Source organism: Bos taurus, chromosome 10 (genome assembly GCF_002263795.3).
Source record: "Bos taurus isolate L1 Dominette 01449 registration number 42190680 breed Hereford chromosome 10, ARS-UCD2.0, whole genome shotgun sequence".
Taxonomy (NCBI): Eukaryota; Metazoa; Chordata; class Mammalia; order Artiodactyla; family Bovidae; genus Bos; species Bos taurus.
In genome coordinates this window covers 65,191,756-65,210,925 of record NC_037337.1, presented here as the reverse complement: position 1 = coordinate 65,210,925, position 19,170 = coordinate 65,191,756, and the positions used below count along the sequence as shown (strand labels likewise).

The 19,170-nt window shown below is 43.5% G+C and overlaps 1 protein-coding gene across 1 annotated transcript in view; it reads left to right on the top strand.

Annotated features, from left to right (window-relative positions):
- Window positions 1-8,858: 8,858 nt before the first annotated feature.
- SLC28A2 (solute carrier family 28 member 2) overlaps window positions 8,859-19,170 on the top strand; it is a 37,470-nt gene continuing 27,158 nt past the window's right edge. Inside the window, exons 1-3 of the mRNA XM_002690906.7 lie at window positions 8,859-9,008; window positions 10,553-10,644; window positions 10,779-10,867. Of these exons, the coding sequence (XP_002690952.2) occupies window positions 10,564-10,644; window positions 10,779-10,867 (170 nt within the window). The 5' untranslated portion in view covers window positions 8,859-9,008; window positions 10,553-10,563. The remainder of the gene's footprint in view (window positions 9,009-10,552; window positions 10,645-10,778; window positions 10,868-19,170) is intronic.

The window sequence follows — 19,170 nt, the reverse complement described above, 5'->3', positions numbered from 1 at the left end:
GTGTTGCACCAGTCCATTTTAGGGTTGGTAGATGTCATCAGATGAAGAAGAGGCATCGCATGTGATTGTTGTCGAAGGTATTCACAGACTTGGAGAAAGTCTTTTCCTTGAAGTGGGGATGTCCACCACGGGAAGCCTTCCACTGACGAAGAGGGGAGTGCTCCGCAGACCCAGCAGTTAGACCGATTGTGGAATGCAGCATAGGAGTGAGCCCAGGACAGGAAGGCAGTGTCTTGAGGATCCAACGGCAGACTCAGGATATTTGGAGTCAGCAGAAGTAGACTCACATAGATTATCAGGCCCATCCACTGCCCTTTGCTTAGCTCTAGAGCTCGGGTCAGGGCCACAAGCTCCGCTAAAAGAGCACTGGTTCCCTGGGGGAGAGATTTTGCTTCCAAAACCTGTTCAGCAGTCACCACGGCGTAACCTGCTTTACGCTTTCCATCCCGAACAAAAGAACTGCCATCTGTAAATATTTCCATGTCAGGATTGTCTAATGGGGTATCCTTTAGATCCTACCAAGCTGCATAGTTTAAAGTTAGGAATTGAGAACAATCGTGGTCAGGTGTTTCATTTTCCTTCTCAGGAAGGAAAGTGGCAGGATTTAAATTTCCACAAACTTTAAGCTTAGTTACTAGTCCTTCTAACAACAATGACTGATACTTAAGAAGCCTACTGTCTGTCATCCAAATATTAACCTTAGAATTTAAGATTCCACTCACATCATGAGAAGTCAGTACAGTAAGGTTTCGTCCATTAATTATTTTTAAAGCTTCAGGTGCTAATAAAGCCGCTGCCCCAATTACTCTTAGGCAGTGGGGCCACCCACATGAAACTACATCTAATTCTCTGCTTAGATAAGCAATAGGTTGCTGGTTTGACACACAACCCTCGGGGTTGTGTCAAAACTCCCAATGCCACACCTTTTCTTTCAGTGACAAATTAAATTCTGACCCTGTGGGCAAGCTCAGAGCTGGAGCTTGCAGGAGAGCAGTCTGAAGAACCTTAAAAGCCTTTTGAGTTTCTGGAGACCAAACCAGTTTGTCGGTTTGGGCCTGCTGAGTTTCAGCTATAAGTTTATATAAAGGCCGGGCAAGTTCCCCGTAACCCGGAATCCAAATGCGACAGTAACCTGTGATTCCCCAAAATCCTCTCAATTGTCTTAAAGTCATAGGTAGGGAATGATTTAGTATAGGTTTAATTCTCTCAGGGCCTATGGCCCTGGTCCCTTCTGATATGATTAGGCCCAGATATCTAACCGATTGTTGACAAAGCTGAGCCTTTTCTCTTGATGCCTTGTAACCACAGTCTGCCAGAAAGTTTAAGAAATCTTCTGAGGCTCGCGAACAAGCTTCCTCTGTCTCAGCACAGAGCAAAATATTGTAACACTACTGCTTCAGAGCTATTAAAGTTTTGTAGATCCCGTGACAAACTTTGTCCAAATAGGTGAGGACTATCACGAAATCCCTGGGGCAAAACTGTCCAGGTTAACTGAGCAGCTGATTGTGTAGGGTCTTCAAAGGCAAATAGAAATTGACTTTCTTCCGCCAAAGGAACTGAATAGAAGGCATCCTTTAAATCAATTACTGAGAAATATTTGGCCCATTCAGGAATTTCAGACAATAGAGTATAAGGATTAGGCACACGGGGTGTAAAGGAACGACAGCCTCATTTATTATTCGTAAATCTTGAACTAGTCTCCAATTACCATTCAATTTCTTTATATCCAAAATAGGAGTGTTGCTAGGACTGTTACAGGGAATTAATAGTCCCTGCTCCTTTAAATTTTCAATGATGGGTTTTAACCCTTCCTTAACTTCAGGTTTCAGTGGATACTACTTCTTATGTGGAAATACGTGTGGGTCTTTGAGCTTAACAACTACAGGAATAGCATTTTGTGCTCGACCCACAGATTTTCCATCAGTCCATACTCTAGGATTTACATTTTGTTCAACTAAAGGGAGAGAAAGGGAGGGCTCCATATTCATGAAAACAGAGGCATGGACCTTGCTCAGTATATCCCTCCCCAAAAGAGGTGAGGGAGATTCTGGCACGATCAGAAAACTCGTGTGAAAACAGCACAGAATCCCAGTTGCAAGATAAAGAATAACTGAAATAATACCTTTTGGCTCGTCCAGACAGTCCCATTACAAAAGCAGATCGGAAAGAAAGTGGGCCAGGGGCTTCAGTAAGCACAGAATAAGTTGCCCCAGTATCTAAAAGGAAATCGACGGATTGGCCCCCCACAATTATTAATACCCGGGGTTCCTCAGGTGTAATTAGGACGGGAGCTTGTGTGGGGACCCCCGGGCACCTTCAGTCCTGATTATCTTGAGTCCGACCCTGGAGACCTACGACTCTGGGGGCAGTCTCTCTTCCAGTGTGGTCCTTTGCAGACCGGACATGGAGCCGGGGGCGGCTTAGATGCCTGAGGGCAATCCTGCTTGAGATGCCCCTCCTTTCCACAGTAATAGCAAGCCCATCCCTTTTCACCTGGGTCCCTCTGGGCATTTTTCTCAGGCTGTTTAAGAACGTTTTTCATAGCCATGGCGAAGGCTTCTGCCTTTTCCTTTGTCTTTTTTTTTTTTTGCCTTTCTTTATTTTCCTCATATTCCCTACCATAATAGACTGTCTGAGCCAGTTGTAACAGAGTATCTAAAGACTGATTTTGTCCATACGCCCTTTTTAGTAGCTTATGGCGGATATCTGGAGCCGACTGAGTGAGAAATCTATCCTTTAAGATCACTTTTCCTACTTCACTTTCGGGATCAATCTCAGTGAATCTTCGAAGGGCTTCTTTCAGTCTATCTCGGAATTTACCAGGAGCTTCCTTCTCCTCCTGTTCTATGTCTGCCAATTTGCCATAGTTTAAAGGCTTAGAACGCACCTGCCTAAGTCCTTCAAGAATACATCTAACAAAATGACTCTGATCCCATTTTCCTTTAGCTGTGTTGTAGTCCCAGTCTGGTCCTATAGTTGGGACCGCTTGATTCCCACTGGGGAGTTCTCCCTCTTCCCTACTGATTCATTACCAAGCCATTCATCTCCATAAGCAACCACTTTTCCCAAAACTCAAGTCTTTGACTCGGGAGTCAGCGTTTGTCCCAAGATATACATCACATGCTTCCAAGTGAGGTCATAAAACAGAGTAACACCTTTAAAAGCTCTAATATATTTTTCTGGGTCCTCTAAATAGTCTCCCAGATCCTCCTTGATTCTTTGTATTTCTTGATAAGAGAAAGGCTTATTAACTCTCACAGACTGATTATTTCTCCCGGTGGATGTTTCATAAAGAGGCAACAGCTTGTGTGGCTGTTCCTCAGTCTCCCTGGCTGCTCTGCGCATATGATCCCAGGGATAGATTGGAGAAACCTGTTTTTCCTCTTCTCTTTGTCTCCTGTCCTCCATCTCATCTCTTACTTCAATGGTCTGAGTTTCTACTGAAACCAGAGTAGTCTGAGGTCGTACTGAGACAGGAGTTGTTTGGACCTCCATGTGGGCAGTTTGAATCCCAGTTTGGAGTCCCAGGTATGGGGGCAAAGTAAGAGGACAGTAGGGAGCTGAAGGTTTCACACCCAAATCTATACCCTTAGGACATAAGTCTGGCATATTTCGCAGAGAGAAAAAGGGCAACACATATGCTACTTCTACCCATTAGGTCTAATTGTAGAACAGTATTATACTTAAGAGACCCTTCAACTGGCCACCGTTCGCCATCCTCCAATGGATACCGTGGCCATGTGGTATCACATAGGAAGACCAGGTGTGTCTTCTTTAAGCCCTGGGGATCAAGTCTATCCCAGTTTTTCAGGATACAGTTCAAAGGAGTGAGGCTGGAATTGTTAGCTCCCATCTGTAAGAGAGAAAAAAAGTGACCAGCACCATTTTTCTACCGGAGGCATCCCTCCCTGCTCTAGATGGGGGTGTAGACAGACGTTACACCAAAAGCTTTTCCTTCCTGGTCGGACTTAGTCTGTCCCTTACTGATGCAGGTGCCAAACTCGTCCCTCCCGGTTGTACCACCGAGATGGAGTGGGGATGTACCAGGAGTAGACTTGATAGCATCCCTACTTGACGTCCAGCTCTTCACCTTTAACCTTGCTTGCCTCTGATGTCACCCGGGGTGAATCAGAGTAACCTTCCGGAATGCCTCCCAAGCTAAGACCACTGTGGGAAACATTCGTCACCTGAGTGCCCATGCACGACCCTGAGTATTTCCTGACCACAATAAGACCGGCACGAACATGAAACTGAGATGTTCTTTCCAAGCATCACCACACCAGTATAACAGCCTCCTCTGATCTACTAAGAGCCAGTGTTACCAAAGGAAAAAAACTCATGGCAGTCCCAATGTGAGTAACCTTTAACCTCAGAGATGTTCTGGGAACTAGAGCTCCATCTAGCTTCTGACCTTTCGATTCCTAGCGAGGCTAGGCGCTTTATCGGCTACCAATCCAAGTTTGGGACCTAAGCCACAGTACACAATAACAGTATAGATCACAAGTCCCTTGAAAGTCTATGATCCGATAGATTAGGTTAGTACTTCTAATTCCCAAGGAGTTATGAAATGGTCAAAGAGACCGAAAAGTTTGACCGAGAAAGGAGAGTTCGGTCCACACGCTTTGCCCATTTCTGGTCGGTTCCCGAAGGAGACATTGGGTGCCTCTTGGCATTGGCAGGTCGGTATAACGCCCCGACAGGTTTCTGCCATAAGCCATATAAGATCACCATGGAACAGCAGAGCAGGGCTCCTTACTTGCTTCACGCAGGGCATGCCATTCATTCACACAAGCACACGGTAGAGTTAGTAAAGCACAGCAGAAAACGTGTTCTCTAAGTGAACAAAGAACTAAAGCTCCAAGCATCCTTACCTTGTCCTGAAGGATCCCGGACGAGCCCCCAAGATGAAAGACTGTGAAAGGTTGTTGTTGAATCACGCGAATACACCGGGATTCTTGGCCCCCGGAGGAGGAGAATTCAACCCGGGGCCAGAGACGAGGCTTGATGGCTCAGAGCTTTTGTGTAATAAAGTTTTATTAAAGTATAAAGGAGATAGAGAAAGCTTCTGACATAGGCATCAGAAGGGGGCAGAAAGAGTACCCGCTTGCTAGTGTTAACAATGAGTTATATAATCCAAAGACTATCTGGAGGTTGTAAAGACCTCATCAGACCTACTCCCATAATTTACATTTTAAGATAACACTGTCCTCAGGCAAGATACATCCTTGTAAAGACCAGGTCTACTCCCATAATTAACATTTTAAGATAACAGAAGGTTGAATCCAAAGACTGTCCTTAGGCAGGATACATTATTGTTATATAATCCTAAGGAATGTGGAGAAAGAAAAAAAGTTTGTCCTTTCTTCCTCCTTGAGAATTCCAGATCCCTCTCTCCTTGGGGACCCCTAGACTCCCTATCAACCTGCCTAAGAACTGACTCTCTCAATAGCATTGGACAATTAGGCAGGGCAGAAATGACAGAAGAGGTCCAGAGAGGCAAAATGAGTTGCTCTAGGTTACAGAATATAACATACATTTACTCTGCTAGGCTTTGTGTGTGTGTGTGTGTGTGTGTGTGTGTGTGTACACAAATGCATGGAACTAGGGAAATAGAGATATATCTTCCTGTTTTGGTGTTTGTTATCATCATCTTCACACCCAATGTCAGAAATCTGTTTGTTTCACTTATTTTACAAATATTTATTAAATATTCATGTATTTATTTTATTTTTTGGCTGTGGTGGGTCTTCATTGCTACATGTGGGCTTTTCTCTAGTTGCAGCAAGACAGGGGCTACTCACTAGTTGCAGTGCATGGACTCACTGTGCTGGCTTCTCTTGTTGTAGAGCACAGGCTCAAGGTGAGTGGGCTTAGTGGTTGTGGCACAAGGGGGCTTAGTTGCTTCTCAGCATGTGGGAACTTCCTGGACCAGGGATTGAACTGGTGTCCCCTGCATTGCAAAGTGAATTCTTAACCACTGGACCACCAGGGAAGCCCCACAAATATTTATTGATTGCCTAATATTGTGGCGGGCTTCTTTCATGGCTCAGCGGTAAAGAATCCACCTGCCAGTGCAGGAGATGTGTATTCAATCTCTGAATTGGGAAGATCTCCTGGAGAAGGAAGTGATAATCCACTATACGGGGAGCCTGTCAGGGTGTAATCCATGGGGTTGAAAAAGAGTTGGACACAACTTGGTGACTAAACAACAACAACAACAATATTGTGGCAGATCTTGAGTCTGGGGATCAGTTCAGTTCAGTTGCTCAGCCGATTCTTTGTGACCCCATGGACTGCAGCACACCAGGCTTCCCTGTCCATCACCAACTCCCAGAGCTTGCTCAAACTCATGTCCATTGAGTTGGTGATGCCATCCAACCATCTCATCCTCTGTTGTCCCCTGCTCCTCCCGCCTTCAATCTTTCTCAGCATCAGGGTCTTTTCCAATGAGTCTGTTAATGAGTCCATTCTTAGCATCTGGTGGCCCAGGGAAGGCTCAGTTACCAGGGTTACAGTGGCAAATAAGATAAAGAGCCTGTGCTTGATGAAATCATAGTCTAGTGGGAAACAAGTAGACATGTAGAGTACTAAATGCTCTATAGACCTCTGCAAAAGCATGTTGCAGCAGGAGTGTGGGGAAAGGGGTCTGAAGTCTGAACTGGAGAGAATTTGGAAAACTTCACTGAAAACAGTGGTCTTGCAACAGAGACTTGGTGGTACAGGAATTTGCTAGGTAAATAAAAATCGGCTCTAAACTTAACGTTGAAAAAAACTAAGATCATGGCATCCGGTCCCATCACTTCATGGCAAATAGCAGGGGAAAAGGTGCAGGCAGTGAGATTTTATTTTTTGGGCTCCAAAATCACTGTGGACAGTGACTGCAGCCATGAAATGAAAAGAAGCTTGCTCCTTGGAAGAAAAGCTATGACAAACCTGCTGCTGCTGCTGCTGCTGCTAAGTCTCTTCAGTCGTGTCCAACTCTGTGCGACCCCATAGATGGAAGCCCACCAGGCTCCCCCGTCCCTGGGATTCTCCAGGCAAGAACACTGGAGTGGGTTGCCATTTCCTTCTCCAATGCATGAAAGTGAAAAGTGAAAGTGAAGTCGCCCGGTCGTATCCGACTCTTAGCGACCCCATGGACTGCAACCTTCCAGGCTCCTCCATCCATGGGATTTTCCAGGCAAGAGTACTGGAGTGGGGTGCCATTGCCTTCTCCGATGACAAACCTAGACAGTATTAAAAAGCAGAGACATTACTTTGGCAACAAAGGTCCACATAATCAAAGGTTTAGTTTTTCCACTAGTCATGTATGAATGTGAGAGTTGGATCATAAAGAAGGCAGAGCACCAAAGAGTTGATGCTTTTGAACTATGGTGCTGGAGAAGACTCTTGAGAGTCACTTGGACTGTAGGGAGATCCAACCAGTCAATCCTAAAGGAAATCAACTATGAATATTGATTGGAAGGACTGATGATGAAGCTGAAGCTCCAATACTTTGGCCACATAATGCAAAGAGCTGACTCATTGGAAAAGACCCTGATGCTGGGAAAGATTAAAAGCAAAAGGAGAGGAAGGCTTCAGGATGAGATGGTTAGATAACATCACCAACTCAATGGATATAAATGTGAGCAAACTGCAGGAGATAGTGGAGGACAGAAAAGGCTGACATGCTGCAGTCCATGGAGTCACAGAGTCAGACAGGACTTAGCAACTGAAGAACAACAACAGCAATAGACAGCGGTAGCGTGTCAGAGGCAGAAGGAACAGCATCTGCAAACGTATGACTATACAGGCAGAAGGAAACATCAAATGTTTAGGGAACAACATATTGCTCAGTATTACTGGTGGGTAGGAGCAAGAAGAAATTAGATTATTTTGAACAATTTTGGAGAATTACTTCCTCCCTTTCATTTACTCCCTCCATGCCCCATCAGTCATCACTCTTTATAGATTTGTTTCTTCCTCTGCATCCACTGCTTTGGTTAGAGCCTCTCCATGTCCGACCTGGACCAGCTTTTGTCTCCTGACTGGTCTTCCTGTCTCCAACAGGCATCCTTCCAGTCCCTCCTCTTGCCTCACCACTTGGCTCCAGATAAGACCAAACGTTCAGCCTGGCACTTGATTGCATCTCCAGACATCTCTTGATAAACCATCATGATCTCTTTCATATTTTCTCCTTTCATTCCTTAACTAATTTCTTACTTTTATTTTGTCCCTCCTTCATTAATTTCCCCCAAAATATCCCCTTATTCTTTAGCTGTATTTTTACAGCCTTGTTAGTATGACAGGAAGGCTTCATTGTCTGTGCCTTTTCTGTGTGTTTCTCCCTCTTGTAGTATATCTTTCCTGTTCTCTGTCAGTGATTCTCTGCTTACCTTTCAAGAATTTCCTGGCTCAGGACCAATGGAACCAGCTGTGTAAAGCCTTTTTTGACACGTCTTTCCTCACTGATTTGTAATTCCTTCACAGTAGAGACAGTATCCCATTCATCTTTGTGTCCTCAGCACCCAGAGCCATGCCAGGGTGATCGTGCGTACTTAATAAATATTTGTTAAGTGGATTAGCAAAAGACTTCCTAGCAGTCATTTGGAATCAAATCTTGTGCAGTCCTGTGTTCCGTTGTTTTCTAAGAACTATCTTCCCAGTACCAAATGATGATCCATTTTCTGAGGGCAGAGATCTTTCTCTTACTTTTCTACTTATTTTTCTCCCCTGTGCCTAGTTCAGTACTGGACAGTGCTTTTACTGAAGTGCCTGTTAGAAATTCCTGCAGAATTCTTAGACCTGACCCTGCAAAACAGTCTTTAAAGCATATAAATATTTAACTTGAGACATTGCACTCCTTCTCTACAGGCAAGGGCAAGCACAGCAAGGGAGGGCCCAGGGGCAAAAATGAGCCAATCGGAATCACCCTCCCTCATTCCCAGCCCTGACTTCAGAGTCAGGGTAGCATGGAACTGAGTTCTTTCTGTCCTCTCTGAGGCACCAGAAGAAGTCTACAAACTGGAGTAAGTAATTATCTTGGGGGAGGGCAGGAACCTGATTTGCCAGATTTTTTAATTGAGCCTACTGAGACCAAGTTCAAGTAGGTCTATATCTATGCAGGAAGGCCCTGATTTATAAAACAAAAGTTATCCATTTATGATGCTTAATGAAATTATATTTAAATGGTTGAAAGGATCACCGTAAAACAAAAACAAAACACAATTCCATAGGGAAGGAAAATTTCTATAAAGTAAAAAAAAAGTCTTAAATGAACATGTATTATGACTTTGAATGTTTAGATAAAGGTTGCTTATAGTGAGCTCAAGTGCTTGTTTTGTTTCTTTTTCTTAAATGGATGATTCCAGTAAATGAACTTGTACCTTTTGCTGGATCTTCACTGCTCTAAACAGGCTTTCTCTAGTTGGCACCCCACTCCAGTACTCTTGCCTGGAAAATCCCATGGACGGAGGAGCCTGGAAGGCTGCAGTCCATGGGGTAGCTAAGCGTTGGACACGACTGAGCGACTTCACTTTCACTTTTCACTTTCCTGCATTGGAGAAGGAAATGGCAACCCACTCCAGTGTTCTTGCCTGGAGAATCCCAGGGACGGGGGAGCCTGGTGGGCTTCCGTCTCTGGGGTCGCACAGAGTAGGACACGACTGAAGTGACTTAGCAGCAGTTGTGGCCAGCAGGGGCTACTTTTCACTGCAGTGCATGGGCTTGCTGCAGTGGCTTCTCTTGTGGTGGAGCACAGGCTCTAGATGCAAGGGCTTCATAGTTGTGGCTCTCAGGCTCTAGAGCAAGGGCTCAGTTCTTGTGCCACACGAGCTTAGCTGCTCTGCAACAAGTAGAATCTTCCCGAGTCAGGGATCGAACCTGCATCCCCTGCATTAGCTGACAGTTTCTCAACCAGGGGACCACCAGGGAAGTCCTGCTTTATTTCTTTATTCTCTCATTTTGTTTTGAAACTTTCTTTATTGGGGATAATTAACACTCATCCTGATTATTCCATGTGTAGGTTTCTTTTCTCTCATGAGGAACTCTCTTAGATACTCCAGAAATGATTGTCATGCTGCATTATGGTCAGGAACTTGAAAGTCTGTTCATCTTGGTTTTCTCAGTAATGTGTTGTGGGCATGGTCTTCCCAGCCCTCTGCCGCCTTGTTTTCTTCTTAGTACAGCTCAGTGGGGCCTCCTGGAGGCTAACAGGAGTAGTTGCCCTCTCGGTCTTCCTCAAGGAAACTGAAGACAGTCCTTTTTAGTCCAGGTCCTGGAGCCTTTTGTGAGCCACTGATTCATGTCAATTCCCCTGCCCTTCATTTCTCTTCTATGTTATTTCCCCTTCCTTAACCATTGACAATAGAAAGTAGAAGTCTATACTTCATTGTTCATTATTTTAGAATTATGCTTCCAATCTTCTCTGTTCTCAGTCCTTAAAGAAGTCAGCTAAATCTCTACATATTTTTAGTTTTGTTTTTCCTGTGGATAACTGGCCCTAAAAGTTCTATCCAGTCTCACATTACAGAACAACTAATCTTCCACTCTTGGCTCTGAATTTGTCTTTCAGGAGAACAGGAGATGGAGAAAACAAATGGAAAAGAGGCCTTTGCTCTGACCACTGTGGAGACTGGCATACAGAACCCAGGGCTGGAACTCACGGTAACTCACCAGTTTAGTTTCTGCACGTCTCTGTTGACTGACGCATGGCCTCACATAGGGTATTTGGCTGCTTGCAATCCCTGTCACCCCTGACAGGGCCTTAGGACTGACCTCAATCCTACCTCTGCTTACAGGAAGAAGGGATAAATCCTGAGGGAAGCAAGAGGGCTGAAGAACAAGGACACAGCCTTAAGGGTGGATTGGAACCTCCCACACGACTGAGGTACAGGTCTTCTAGCGTTGATTCAGTTGGGGCCTAGGGTTGGCTAGTGTGGTCAGTGGATTTAGAAGAGGTCAGGCTTGCCCTGTTCTCAACAGCTGGTGATCTTATTGTGGAAATAAGATTCATAGCCATGTGCCATTACCATGTGCATGTATCTATTTTTATGTAATTAATTGTTAAATATACCTGGGCCATAAGTAATGAGTTCAGTAGTATCAGCATTGGTTGGACTGGCAACAAAAATAACAACAATGAGAATAACAACAACCAACAATTATTGAGTATTTACTATTGTACAGAATGCTTTATGTAATTAATTCATTTAATTTTCACAACAGGTGGATACTAATTTTCATCCCCTTTTTCAATTAGAAAATTGAGGCTTATAATTTTTTTTAGTATTTATTTATTTTTGGCTGCACCACAGAGCTTGGAGGATCTTAGTTCCATGACCAGGGATTGAACCCAGGACCTCAGCAAGGGAAAGTGCTGAGTCCTAACCACTGGACCTCCAGGGAATTCCCCCATAGAATCTTAAAAAAAATAGCTCTTCTGAAATACTCAGATTTGGGGATGAGGAAAAAGAGAAACCAGAAATTTAAAAAAACCAGAGAAGGAACCACCAAGAGAGATAATAAAATTAAAAAAAATACAATCTCTGAAGTCAAAAGAGAAAAAAGTGTCAACGATGAAAGTACAATTAATCTTCAATGTTCTGTGTAATAGTCAAGGAAGGAGTGAGAACTGTCTTTGAATTTGGTCATGGTCGTAGTCACAGAAGTAAAGTCTGTAGAAGTTGTTGGAGTAAAATAGGTTAGATGAAAGCTGTATTCCCTGGTGTGGAAAAGAGTCTGTATTTATTAAAACAACAACAACAACAACAACACTGAAGTCATACATTGAGAAGCTTAGAAGAGGATACTGGATAGTTTCTAAAGGGAATACATGGATATATGTTTCTTTCTTCTCTCTATTTTTGAGAGTTAACTTAGTGACTTCATAGAGAAAGCAAGCTTAATTTTTAAAATTTCTTTTCTCCAGAATTTCACTTCTATATTCAAATAGATATATATCAGTTGATATGCATCAGTGTGGACATTACTACTTTGTATTTTTGTTTTTCCACTTACTTCATATATCACATTTTAATGAGTTAACAGTAAGCTTTCTATAATCGACCAGGAATTGAACCTGGGCACTCACCAGTGAAAGCATGGAGTCCTAAACCCTGGATCACCAGGGAACTCCCTGAATATTTTTCAATGATTCCATTTTATCTATTTTGTTGGTTTATTAGGTATAATTCTTTGTTTTGCTATATTAGTAGTTGGTTTGGAGTTTGTGATATATATTTTCAACTTATCAAGTCTGCCTTCAAGTGATATTATACCTCATCATATATAGTATAAGAACTTTATAGTAGTTTACTTCTGTTTGTCCCTTTCCAGCCTTTATATTACCATTGTTTATGTTTATACATTTTACTTCCATACATTATAAATTACATTTTGTTTGGTCACTCAGTTGTGTCCAACTCTTTGCAGCCCCATGGACTGCAGCACGCCAGGCTTCTCTGTCCTTTCCCTGTCCTTCACCATCTCCCGGAGCTTGCTCAAGCTCATGTCCATTGAATCAGTGATGCTATCCAACCATCTTATCCTCTGTCATCCCCTTCTCCTCCTACCTTCTATCTTTCCCAGCATCAGTCTTTTCTAATGAATTGGCTCTTCGCATCCAGTGGCCAAAGTTTTGGAGCTTCAGCTTCAGCATCAGTCCTGCATACTATAATATTATTATTTTTGTTTAAACATTGTTATCTTCCTATGTGTTCTAACTTAAATATACCTGCACCTGCATGAATCCCTATCTTTTTCCCTCCTTTATCAGAAAGCTTACTCTCCCTGAGTCTGAAGCTAACCTCTTTACCTTTCTTCTTTTTTAATTTTGACTGCTTAGGCCCTTCGTTGCAGCATGTGGGCAGGGGCTTCTCACTGTGGTGCACGGGCTTTTCTTGTTGCAGAGAATGGACTCTAGAGTGTGTGGGCTCAGTAGCTTTTTAGTTCTCTCAGCAGGGATGGAACCTGAGTGCCCTGCATTGGAAGGGGGATTCTTAACCACTGGACCACCAGGGAAGCCCCTTACCCATCTTCTTAATCTCCTTATCCATCCTTCTCTGTCCCCTTCTAAGGGCCCTCTGTTTTCTACTTCTTCAATTACTCCTTCCCCATTAGACCCTCCCCCAATCTATCAGTTCAGTTCAGTTCAGTTGCTCAGTCGTGTCCGACTCTTTGCTACCCCATGAATTGCAGCACGCCAGGCCTCCCTGTCCATCACCAACTCCCAGAGCTTACTCAAACTCATGTCCATTGAGTCAGTGATGCCATCCAACCATCTCATCCTCTGTTGTCCCCTTCTCCTCCTGCCCCCAATCCCTCCCAGCATCAGAGTCTTTTCCAATGAGTCAACTCTTTGCATGAGGTGGCCAAAGTATTGGAGTTTCAGCTTTAGCATCAGTCCTTCCAAAGAACACCCAGGACTGATCTCCTTTAGAATGGACTGGTTGGATCTCCTTGCAGTCCAAGGGACTCTCAAGAGTCTTCTCCAACACCACAGTTCAAAAGCATCAATTCTTCGGTGCTCAGCTTTCTTCACAGTCCAACTTTCACATCCATACATGACCACAGGAAAAACCATAGCCTTGACTAGATGGACCTTTGTTGGCAAAGTAATGTCTCTGCTTTTGAATATGCTATCTAGGTTGGTCATAACTTTCCTTCCAAGGAGTAAGTGTTTTGTAATTTCATGGCTGCAATCACCATCTGCAGTGATTTTGGAGCCCAGAAAAATAAAGTCTGACACTGTTTCCCCATCTATTTCCCATGAAGTGATGGGACCAGATGCCATGATCTTCATTTTCTGAATGTTGAGCTTTAAGCCAACTTTTTCACTCTCCTCTTTCACTTTCATCAAGAGACTTTTTAGTGCCTCTTCACTTTCTGCCATAAGGGTGGTGTCATCTGCATATCTGAGGTTATTGAGATTTCTCCCGGCAATCTTGATTCCAGCTTGTGCTTCTTCCAGCCCAGCGTTTCTCATGATGTACTCTGCATAGAAGTTAAATAAGCAGGGTGACAATATACAGCTTTGACGTACTCCTGTTCCTATTTGGAACCTGTCTGTTGTTCCATGTCCAGTTCTAACTGTTGCTTCTTGACCTGCATATAAGTTTCTCAAGAGGCAGGTCAGGTGGTCTGGTATTCCCATCTCTTGAAGAATTTTCCACAGTTTATTGTGATCCACACAGTCAAAGGCTTTGGCATAGTCAATAAAGCAGAAATAGATGTTTTTCTGGAACTCTCTTCCTTTTCCCATGATCCAGCAGATGTTGGCATCTGGTTCCTCTGCCTTTTCTAAAACCAGCTTAAACATCTGGAAGTACTGGGGTCCAGCCCCGGCAGGATCCAGGGGTACCCTCAGGATGATGGCTTAGGCGATAAGGATAGCAAAGCGGAGAGCAGGGCTTGATCTTCCTTGATTTACACGGAAAGCCAATAAAGCTCCTGTGTTCCAAGGAGTCATCCTGAAAGAAGAACAGAGAGAGGAAAGGAGGGAAAAGGAAAAAAAGAATGACACGGGGAGACCAAGCTTCGGTGAGCGAGGCCCATAACTTTATTTTCAAAAGGAACTTTTATTCCTTGACTTGTACATAAAGGGAAATGAAAGATGCAAAGTCATACAGAGTCAGCCCAAACATTACATCTGTTTTGTCTTTATCAAAACCAGGATTTTTTCTGCATACCTTTCCCATAAACAATGTTGTGTACATTATCTTCTGGCCTTGGAGGCCTGTGGACATTTTATGACCCTTTTTTGATAAAGGCTGCTCAGCCAGAAAACTTGTTTTCCCTTAAAGTGTTTCTTCTTTATTTCTCCCAGCCTCAGAAAGTACTAAACAGAGTTACATTCTCACAGAGCAAAGGTGCAGTGGTCACAACAAAGAAAGAACCAGTTAGCTCAAAGGTCTGATGTGGTTAATTCCAAGGCTGCTACTTGTTTTTCTTACATTCCAGCTATGTTAACCAATGCACTCCCAGGTGCACAATGGATAAGGGATATGGGAACTTGGCAGCAAGTATTGGCCCAATAATGAAGCCCTTTACCAGCACTATCTATTCTAATAATTTTTCATCCCTTAAAGGACTCTATGCTCATTAGGACTTTTAGAATGTTTTGGCTTCCCATGCCTTTCAAGGTTGGGGAGTTGTGAACAATCTTGTGTGTTAATTGCAAGAGTATGGATAAACCTGTCAGGCAAGCTAGAATGCTAACAGAGGGGTTAAAATAGAAATATTCCTTTCATGCCCAGAAGACTTATAAACTAAAGCCCTAAGTTGACTTTTTCCAGAGAAAGGTGGTCGGGGATAGCCCCCTGTTAATGTCAGAAGAGTTGGTGAAAGGCACAAAGTAGTAAGACAGACAGATTCTGGTTTTGGGGTAGATGCTTGAGCAGATTCACGGGGTCCCTTGAGTTCTGATCAGCCTTGCTCATCAGATCTCTTCCACATGACCTTGTCATGGGTGGGATCTCCCGTGGTGGCTCCTGGCATAAAGTTCAGGTTCATGTATTGCTGAAGCCTGGCTTGAAGAATCTATAAGTGTACTCAAATTTATTTCTTATAATAAAACAAACAAAACCAAAAATCAACCTTATCTCAAACTTGTGATATCATTTTCCTTCATGACCAAGTTTCTTGGAAATGTGGGATTTTCTTGCTGTTTCCATTTTCTCACCTCCGTATTCAGTGCAGTGCAATCTAGTTTTCACTATCACTGCTCAGCTGAAATTCTGTTATTTAAGTGAACAGTGAAAACCTACTTACCAAGTCCAATGTATACACACTTTCACTGGTCATCTCTGCAGCATGACCCTTCTGATCCTTTCTTTCTGGAAACTCATTTATTGATTTTTAAAAAATATATTTGTTTATTTAGCTGTGTTGGGTCTTAGTTATGACAGACAGGATCTTTCATTGCAGTGTTCGTGGGCTCAGTAGTTGCGGCGTGCAGGCTTGCTTGCTTCATGGCATGGGGAATCTTAGTTCCCTGACCAGGGATGGAACTCTCATCCCCAGCATTGCAGGGCAAATTCTTAACCATTGGTCCACCAAGGAAGTCCCCACTTACTGATTTTAATGGCGCTATACCCTCCTCATTCTCCTGCCTCTCTGGATGTTTCTTCTTGTCTGTTGTTTTCCAGAGCCTGTTTTTGTCTTTTCTTCTCATTCTTACACTTAATGTCTGGATTCATAAAGCCACATCTGATGTCTGCATCTTTGTTCTAAGCTTCCCACCTATATATCTAACCACTTACCAAACATCTTCATCTAGGTGTGGTGTATATACTTTATATTTAACATTAAAATGAAATTCCTCTTAGCATAGGTGTGATACTTTTCTACTAAGTCAGGCCCTGGGCTGGGCTTTAGACATACAAAGATAGATAAACTCACATTTCCTCCTCAGGTCTGTTCCTCCTCCTGTCTCCTCTCTTTGGGTGCGTGTTAGCATCCTGACTGAGTCACTCACCATAGGAACCTCATTTGTCATCCTAGTTTTCCTCCACTTGATGTTAATCCTCTTTCTCAAACAACTGTGCATTCACCTCCTGTGCATGCACCTCCCCTGCACCCTCAGTTACTTCCTTACCGGCCCCAGACTGTCACCCATCCCACTGCCTCCAGAGTGATCTGTGTCAGTTCAGTTCAGTAATTCAGTCGTGTCCAACTCTCTGTGACCCCATGGACGGCAGCACGCTGGGCTTCCCTATCCATCACCAACTCCTGGAGCTTATTCAAACTCATGTCCATCGGGTTGGTGATGCCATCCAACCATCTCATCCTCTGTCTTCCCCTTCTCCTCCTGCCTGTAATCTTTCCCAGCATCAGGGTCTTTTCCAATGAGTCTGTATTTCACATCAGATGGCCAAAGTATTGGAGTTTCAGCTTCAGCATCAGTCCTTCCAGTGAATATTCAGGACTGATTTCCTTTAGGATGGACTGTTTGGATCTCCTTGCAGTCCAGGAGACTTTCAAGAGTCTTCTCCAACACCACAGTTTAAAAGCATCAATTCTTCAGTGCTCAACTTTCTTTATAGTCCATACATGACTACTGGAAAAACCATAGCTTTGACTAGACGGACCTTTGTTGGTAGAGTAACATCTCTCTGCTTTTTAATATGCTATCTAGGTTGGTCATTGGAGAAGACAATGGCAACCCACTCCAGTACTCTTGCCTGGCAAATCCCATGGACGGAGGAGCCTGGTAGGCTGCAGGCCATGGGGTCGATAGGAGTCAGACACGACTGAGCGACTTCACTTTCACTTTTCACTTTCATGCATGGAGAAGGAAATGGCAACCCACTCCAGTGTTCTTGCCTGGAGAATCCCAGGGACGGGGTAGCCTGGTGGGCAGCCATCTATGAGGTCTCAGAGTCAGACACGACTGAAGCAACTTAGCAGCAGCAGCAGCAGGTTTGTCATAGCTTTTCTTCCAAGGAGCAAGTGTCTTTTAATTTCATGGCTGCAGTCACCATCTGCAGTGATTTTGGAGCCCCCCAAAATAAAGTCTGTCACTGTGTTCATTGTTTCCCCATCTATTCGCCATGAAGTGATGGGACCAGATGCCATGATCTTAGTTTTCTGAATGTTCAGTTTTAAGCCAGCTTTTTCACTCTCCTCTTTCACTTTCATCAAGAGGCTTCTCAGTTCCTCCTTGCTTTCTGCCATATGGTTGGTGTCATCTGCATATCTGAGGTTATTGATATTTGTTCTGGCAATCTTGATTCCAGCTTGTGCTTCATCCAGGCTGGCATTTCGTATGATGTACTCTGCATATAAGTTAAAAAAGTAGGGTGACAATATATAGCCTTGACATACTCCTTTTCCTATTTGGAACCAGTCTGTTGTTCCATGTCTTCTTGACCTGCATACAGATTTCTCAGGAGGCAGGTCAGGTGGTCTGGTATTCCCATCTCTTGAAGAATATTCCACAGTTCATTGTGATCCACACAGTCAAAGGCTTTGGCATAGTCAGTAAAGCAGAAGTAGATGTTTTTCTGAAACTCTCTTGCTTTTTTTGATGATCCAAAGGATGTTGGCAATTTGATCTTTGGTTCTTCTGCCTTTTCTAAATCCAGCTTGAACATCTGGAAGTTCTTGGTTCACGTACTGTTGAAGCCTTGCTTGGAGAATTTTGAGCATTACTTTGCTAGCATGTGAGATGAGTGCAATTGTTTGGTAGTTTGAACATTCTTTGGCATTGCCTTTCTTTGAGATTGGAATGAAAACTGACCTTTTCCAGTCCTGTGGCCACTGCTGAGTTTTCCAAATTTGCTGGCATATTGAGTGCATCACTTTCACAGCATCATCTTTAAGATTTGAAATATCTCAGCTGGAATTCCATCACCTCCACGAGTTTTGTTGGGTAGTGATGCTTCCTAAGGCCCACTTGACTTCGCATTCCAGGATGTCTGGCTCTAGTTGAGTGATCACACCATCGTGATTATCTGGGTCATGAAGATCTTTTCTGTATAGTTCTATGTATTCTTGCCCCCTCTTCTTAATATCTTCTGCTTCTATTAGGTCCATACCATTTCTGTCCTTTATTGTGCCCATCTTTGCATGAAAGATATCCCTTGATATCTCTTAATTTTCTTGAAGAGATCACTAGTCTTTCCCATTCTATTGTTTTCCTCTATTTCTTTGCATTGATCACTAAGGAAGGCTTTCTTATCTCTTCTTGTTCTTCTTTGGAACTCTGCATTCAAATGGGTTTGTCTTTCCTTTTTTTCCCTTTGCCTTTCACTTCTCTTCTTTTCTCAGCCATTTGTAAGGCCTTCTCAGACAACCAATTTGCCTTTTTGCTTCTGTTTAGAAAATGCATATCTGCTGTTATTCTGCTGTGTATGCTCAGTCAGTCATGTTTGACACTTTATGACTCCGTGGACTGGAACCCGCCAGGCTCTTGTGTCCATGGGATTTCCCAGGCAAGAATACTGAGGTGGGTTGCCATCTCCTACTCCAAGGGATCTTCCCGACCCAGGGGATCGAACCTGCACCTCCTGCGTCTCCTGCATTCCCGGTGGTTTCTTTACCACTGTACCAAAGGGGAAGCCTGCCTATGTTATTACTTTGCTTAAGTTCTTCAGTGGGTCTCTCCTTTCTACAAGACAAAGTCTAAATGACCTGGCTTCTGTTTTCTTTACAAGCTTTCTTCCCACCATCCATCCACATGTTCCCTGCTTC